The 7,385-nt window shown below is 39.1% G+C and overlaps 1 protein-coding gene across 1 annotated transcript in view; it reads right to left on the reverse strand.

Annotated features, from left to right (window-relative positions):
* Positions 1–7,114: 7,114 nt before the first annotated feature.
* LOC114636226 (trace amine-associated receptor 7d-like) overlaps positions 7,115–7,385 on the reverse strand; it is a 781-nt gene continuing 510 nt past the window's right edge. Inside the window, 1 exon segment of the mRNA XM_028784429.1 lies at positions 7,115–7,385. This exon segment is cut by the window's right edge and continues 5 nt beyond it. Coding sequence (XP_028640262.1) covers positions 7,115–7,385 — 271 coding nt within the window.

Here is a 7,385-nt window from a genome sequence, read left to right on the forward strand (position 1 = left end):
CTAGGTTGTAGTTTCCCTCCTTGTGTTGGCGTTTTCCATCCATTATCGAGAAGGGACCTTTTAAGGAGTTTCTTCTTGTTAGCACTTTTAGGCTGTCAGCCAACCATCATAAACTCCTCCAAGAGAGTCCCTATGGCATGAGGTATGAATCATAAAAGGAGCTTTGCTTTGATAATTGTAATTAATCACTAAGCTCTTCTCTGAAATGTTTTCTTTGTGCTGAGCCACTTTGTACAGGTGCTTCTGACTGTTACCACCAAGGGTTTCTCTCAGTTCAACAAGTGTTGAAAGAACCCAGATCAGTACTTGACTCTGTTTTGATGTTCATAAATCTCCCTTCAAATTTTATAAGGCCCAGGACAAAAATGAGAATAAAGGAAAGAAAGGCTACTTACTTAAAAATATGGAGAAACATCTGAGAGGCCTGAGACATCAGACTCTTTCCTGTCTTTTGTGGTCTCCTGGAGTTTGGTGTTTTCAATGCTTCCCGGCTGCTGCGATTACTTTTTAAATGGCATGACAAAGCACCAAAACCAAAGCATGTGATTTGGGCTCACAGTTCCAGAGGGTTAGAGTTCAGGGATATCATGGTGGGGTGAGTGGCAGAAGGCAGGAAGGCAGACATGGCACTGGAGTAGTAGCTGAGAGCTTACATCTTGATCCATAAGCACCAGGTAAAGAGAGCTAACGGTTTGGCATAGGTTCCTGACACCCCAAAGCTCACCCCCCATGATGCTCCTCATTCAAGAAGACCATGTCACCTAATCTTTTCTACATGATTCCACCAACTGAGAACCAAATATTCGAACATACAAGCATTTGGAAGAACGGATTGATGTTCTTTATCCTATTCAAATTATTGGAAAGAGATTCTCTGTAAATTCTTAATCAATTTGATCTCACGCTACATTTGTTGTTTTTATAGAAATTTTTAACTTTTTATTTATTAAAATTATTGTGCTGGTAATGGTGGCACACACCTTATGTCCCAGCACTCAAGAGGCAGAAGCAGGCAGGTATCTGAGTTCAAGACTGAACTGATCTACAAAGAGATTTCCAGGACAGCCAGGGATATTACGTAGAGAAAGTCTGTCAACACATGCACACGCGCACACACACACACACATCATACATGTGTATATGTGTATGTATGTGTCTATGTATATGTATGTGTGTATTTATATGTATATGACATTTTATGTATGTGTATAATTACTTGTAATATCCATAATGCCCTTTATTTTCTCCCCTTCATACAGCCACTGAGTCGATTTTTATTTCACGAGCTTCTCTTTTTCTTTTTATTTCATTCCCTTTTCCTCTTTAGGTAAAGCCTCAGTCACCATAAGCACTGGAAATTTGGATTTCTTTCAACTTCAGTTCAATTCTTCAGTTCATATCTGAGTGTTACTGTCACCTTTTCTTCCAGTGGTAGATATGCAATAGCACAGAATGTTGGGTTTAAGGAAAATAATTGACTTTGTTTATATTAATTATATATCATTATATTCATTATCACACAAAAAGAGGGAAAGGGGAGAGAGATGAAAATGAATGAAATAATTTTATAGCCAATTGTGTCTGCTCACAGCCCCCACTGTCTGGGCTCCATGTCTGTATTAAGCCCCTGATCACCATGGCCTCATCTTCAGTACTCCATGGGAAGCATAATAACGCCCCACATACAGAAGGCTTGCTATCACGCTAGACTGGCCTCTTTCTATTTCTTCTGAGCTCCTGCATGGACTCCATGAAGGCTCTACCAAGGCTCTGTGTTTTCCATGTGTGCTCCGGGTCATGAGGAACTCACACTTCTTTATTACTTGCTGGAGAGGACTAGTGGAGGATTCTTCCCATCATTCAAACTACTTTCTCAATTATGCCTTCCTTCTGATCCAAATATACACAGGGAAAGTTAAGGAATATTGCTGAATAAGAAGGCATAAGTAGAGAATTAAGCTTGAACCCTCTTGTTAGTCCCTTCTTCAAAGGCATGGATGTCCTTTAGACAACAGGAACCACCATCTCAATTAACCTGGATACACGAGATCTCTGAAACACTTGACCACCAACCCAACAGCTTATACCAGCTGATATGAGGCCCCCAAAACATATACAGTAGAGGAATGCTGGGTCTGGGTTCAGTCAGAGATGATACACTTAACCCTCCAGAGACTGGAGGCCCCAGGGAGTTTAAAGGTCTTGTGGGATGGGGAGTAGCGAGTGGGGACATACTAGTGGAGACAGGGGACAGGGAAGAGGTATGGCATGTGGAACAGTCCGGGGGGGTGGGGCAGGTGGACCAGGAGAGGAATAAAATCTAGAGTATAAAATAAATAAATAAATAAATAAATAAATAAATAAATAATTTTTAAAAAGGAAATATGTAGGATTATTATTAAAGAAGTGTCTAACAACAAAAATAAAAAAGAAAGAAAGAAAAAAAGAAAGAAAGAAGGAAAAGAGAAAAAAGAAAGAATGAAAGGAAGGAAGGAAGGAAGAAAGAAGGAAAGAAAGAAAGAAAGAAAGAAAGAAAGAAAGAAAGAAAGAAAGAAAGAAAGAAAGAGAAAAATTATACTAAACAATATCATAAGTAACTGGGCCTTGTTCTTCTGCACAGTGGGAGGAATATTGGAGAGCACTGTTCCCATTAGTCTCTGAGATCAGTGTGGTGCAGGCTCATGTCTGATTATGAAGATATTAGGCATGAGCCTTGGCCTCTTCTGACCTGAGCACACTCACTAACAGAGGAACAGTCCTACGAGATTTACGAGGGGGTGGTGAAGAGTCAATGAGCTCTTGTAATTAAAGCAGTTCACAACACAGAGTAAACACTCTGCAAGATTACATGCAATCTTCTGAAGGCTTGAGTTCCCTCCACCCTGTGCTTCCAGTCCCAGAGTTGCTGTGTTTGCCACTGAGTAGCTCCATTAACAGACACTGAAATAGGGCTCATGTAAGAAACCAGCACAAGCAGAGAGAGTTAGAGAAAAATGATGTACTAACATGTTCAGATTCATACTCCATTTTCCAGTGCATAGAAAAATATTCAGAAAAGAATATTGATCAAGGAAGGAACCTGGTAGAATGACTTGTCTAGTGTGTTTGAAAGGTGTCTGAGTCAGTGTTTGTACTGCTATAGTGAATCACCATGACCAAGGCAGCTTAGGGGGGAAAGAGTTTACACCAGCTTATACTTCCTTGTTCCATCTGTGAGGGAAGCAGGGGCTAGAACTCACACAGGACAGGAACCTCCTAGAGGTTCAGAGCCCCAGATACTTACTGGCTAGCTCAGACTGCTTTCTTATAAAACCCAGGACCTCCAGCCCAAGAATGGTACCACTCATAATAGGCTGGGCCCTCCACCATCAATCACTTACTAAGAAAATTCATTACAGCTGGATCTTATGGAGGAATTTCCTCAATTGAGGTTCCCTCCTTTCATAGGCCTCTGTCTTGTATCAAGTTGATACAAAACCACCATGACAAATGACTAGTAATACAGGAATTGCTACTTTGAGTGTATTGAACTAAACAGTAGAGGGTTCTTTTGAATGCAGATGATTACAGTCAGCATCAGCTACTCTAAAGCTTTTGTTTATGTACACTGCTGGCTCAAGTGAAGAAGGCTTACAGTTCTGTGCATCCAGGATAAGCCACTGAATCTACACAGCTGAAGCCAAAATAAGCTGATGATGTTAAGGGCTGGTGTTAAGGAGTCTTAGGAGCCTTTAGTCATCTGTCAATCACACACAGAGACAAACTTCCTCAAACACATTGAAATAGAAAGTAAGCCAAAGGTGGTAGCTTAAGCCTCTAATCACAAGGTTCAGAAAGCTGAAGCAGGGGGATTGCCTGAGGTTACAAACCCAATATAGGTTAGTCTGAGCTACAGAGAAAGACTGTCTCATATAAGAACCAGAAAGTAGACTGTAACCAAGTGTGAGCTTTGGCAGTTTAAAATATCTGATAGTTAAAGTATCTGGTAGGAAATAGTCTCGGTAGTTCTCAACATAGAAATTAGAGAATAATGACCATAAAGAGCATTTCAATATGTATCAATAAATTGTCAAAAATATGGAACTCCGGTTTTACTTTATTTTTGTTACTATGTGTAAAAGTGTCTGCTAGCATGTCTGTCTGTACACAAGGTGCTTGTAGTGTCTGTGGAGGACAGGAGTAAAGTTATCTATGCCTAGGAGTTGCCATTGGGTGCTGGTAATTGAATCCCGATCCTCAGGAAGAGCAGCCACTGCTATAAACTACAGAGCAATCTCTCCAGCCCTAACTCTTGGAGCCTTGTAACTTTTTTCTATGAAAAAAATAACTGTAAGTAGAATATGGGTTTGAGTGTTCCTCTGCTGTACAATGCTCTGTAGTTACAATCTAGTGAGTCACATCTAAAACATTCTGCTGGCTTAATCAAGGGCAAATTATACACGGAATTTGGACCTTTATGGGGAGAGAATTTTAGAAAAATATCTGGAACCTAATAAAATGGGTACACATGACTCAGGGTGGCTGCATATTCTGCCTTTTATCTTAATGTTTTTGTCCTCTGAACACATTGTACATTTGGCTTTTGTGTATGTCTTTGAAAACTACTACACATCTTTACAAACTTTACAAAAGCAAGGGATCAACTAGAAAAATCATAAATCACAGTGAAGAAAGAATGATTACCTTTAAGTATTTGATTTAAACACATACCAACTTGTAAAGCTGTAGGATTGTGACCATTCCCTTCTGTGATGTTCCATAAAAAGCAGGTCACTGAGCAGATGATCCTATCTGTAACACTGTTTTAATTTTCCTCTATAAGCAATTGAGTAGATGTTAGTTAACATACATAGTAGATAAGTAGATATAAAAACATCTTGGCTTATTTTTCTGACCGTAAGAATCATATTGTCAAGTGAGTGAATCTGGGCCTCGGTTTTAATATCCCCCGTTCCTGAGCAAGAGACAGCCCATAAGAGTCTCTGTGTTCTATTTATATTGTATAAGAAACACATTACAAAGAGCTACAAAGACTATAAATTTGAGGCTAAAAAGCCTTAACCAAAGTCAGCAATTAGAACTGTAGAAAGGTAGGAGGTGGTTCTTAATCTTGGAAATCAAGCAACTTTAATGAACACAAGAGAAGGCTTACAGTTTGTGCATGCAGGATGTCACTGAATCTAGACAGCTGAAGCCAAAATAAACAGATGATGTTTAAGGTCTGAACTGAAGAGCCATGAGCAGGAGATATTAAGGAGTCTGAGGAGCCTTTGGTCATCTGTCACAAGGACTGACTTCTTCAATTGTATTAAATAGGAAATAACCCATGTGTGGTAGTTTAAGCCTGTAAATAACTTTCAAAAACCTGAGGCAGGAGAATTGCCTGCAGTTGCAACCCAATATAGGTTAGTCTGAACTGCAGAAAAAGACTCTCTCAAATAAAACTCAAAAATAGAATTGCAACTAAGGGAAGGATTTGATAGCTTAAAACTATCTGACAAAAAATATCATATATTAATAATAAACAGTCTTTTTTCTTCTCCATATGAAATTAGGAAGTAATATCACGAACATTTCTTATGTGTTGACAACTTCGTCACGTATATAAGGCTCAGAGTTTTTCTTTACTTTCTTCCTCTCTCTGTGCACTACTGCTGCAGAGCTCGCAGAGGCCAGAGACAGGCTGATCTACGGTTGAGAACTGCCATCGATGCTGGTGATTGAATCGTGATCCTCAGGAAGAGCCCCCTGTGCTCTTAAATGCAGAGTTATCTCTTCTGGTTTAAGGCTTGGAGTTTATATAATGTTTTGTCCGAAACACATGAATTAAGGCTAGAATATGGATTGTCTATTCATTTCCTGTATACTACCATCAAGTTTACTATTAAGCAAGAAATCTCAAAAACACCTTGCTGGCTTTAAATTGTACAAGAAATTCAGACATGTAGGGGGAGAGGATGAAAAATATTTGTGGGTCCTAATGAAACGAATTTCCCAGATTGGATGACTGCCTATTTCGCCCTTTATCTTTATGCTTTTTTTTCTGAACATCTTATTAACTTTGATTTTGTGCATAACTTTGAACACTTCTACACATCTCTAAAAATGTAAAATAAAAAAATGAGGGATCAGTAAATTTATCAATCATAGGGAATAAACAATGACCATCTTTAAATCCTTGATTTAAACATATAACAACTTGTAAATCTTTAGGATTGTGAGCATTCCTCTGCATGTTTGCTCCCTGAGTAGATGTTAATTAATACAGTTTAAACGAGCAAAGCTGGGCCTCAGTTACTATAGACCCTCACATCTATCCCCCTTCTCTGAGCAAGAGATAGCTCCTATGCATCAAACCCTTCTGCAACAACAACCCCCCCAACACACACACACACACACATACATACACACACACACACACACAAAGAATCAGTATGGACATAAAGACATTGAAGAGAGTCCTTGAAAATTGGGATAAAGTTGCTTTTCACAGGAGACACCTTCTGGTAGGAGGATAGGAAAGGACTCATTTTCATTTAAGGTGCTGGCCACTGGGAGTGTGATCATGCACCAGTGAGAATATTACCAACACAAACTATACTTTGTGTATTTTTCTTAATAATAATTTGCTTATTTATGGCTAGGGAAAGGCAAAGAACAGGAGAGAGGACCTGAGAGCAATAGGAAACAAAGGTAATCAATGTACATTGTGTAGCATTGAGTCCCAAATAATCAATAAAAAATATTATGGTAGAAGAAAAAAATACTACTAAAAGCCTTACACATTATATGTTAAACTTTGAGGGGAACAGTTTAACAAAGCCAAAAATTAGAATTTTAGAAGAGCAGGAAAGAGGATACTAGCCAGGGAAATGGAGAAACTAAGTGACACTAAGCAGCACACAAATCGAGAAAAGAATTAGATCTGCTTCCACTGATTCCATCACAATTAAAAATTGATTGTGCACTTTTTAAAAGGAGAAGGAAGCTGGATTTATGTGTTTGGGTCACTGCTGAAGTGTACTTAATCACATTACAGAAACAGATCTGGGCACTCAATCTCCCCAGGGATGTTCTGCTGTGAATTTCTTCAATCCCCAACTAATCCAAGAATCTACTCAGGAAACAAGTTGGTGGTTGAGGACTTTTCTCTCAAGATTTTGCCAGTGACAATGAGTTTGATGGCCTTTCTAAACCAAGGATAAAAGAAAGCATAAATCAAAGGGTTCATGGATGAGTTGTAGTAAGCTATCCAAACCAGGATTTCATACACATACGTGGGTGTAATGAACCCTAGGAAGGCATCAATGATGCAGTCAATGAAGTATGGCAGCCATGAAAGGAGGAAGGCAGCCACTGCGATGCCCAGGGTTTTGGCTGCTTTC

The sequence above is a fragment of the Grammomys surdaster genome, unplaced genomic scaffold, assembly GCF_004785775.1.
Source record: "Grammomys surdaster isolate TR1022 unplaced genomic scaffold, NIH_TR_1.0 123024, whole genome shotgun sequence".
Classification (NCBI taxonomy): Eukaryota; Metazoa; Chordata; class Mammalia; order Rodentia; family Muridae; genus Grammomys; species Grammomys surdaster.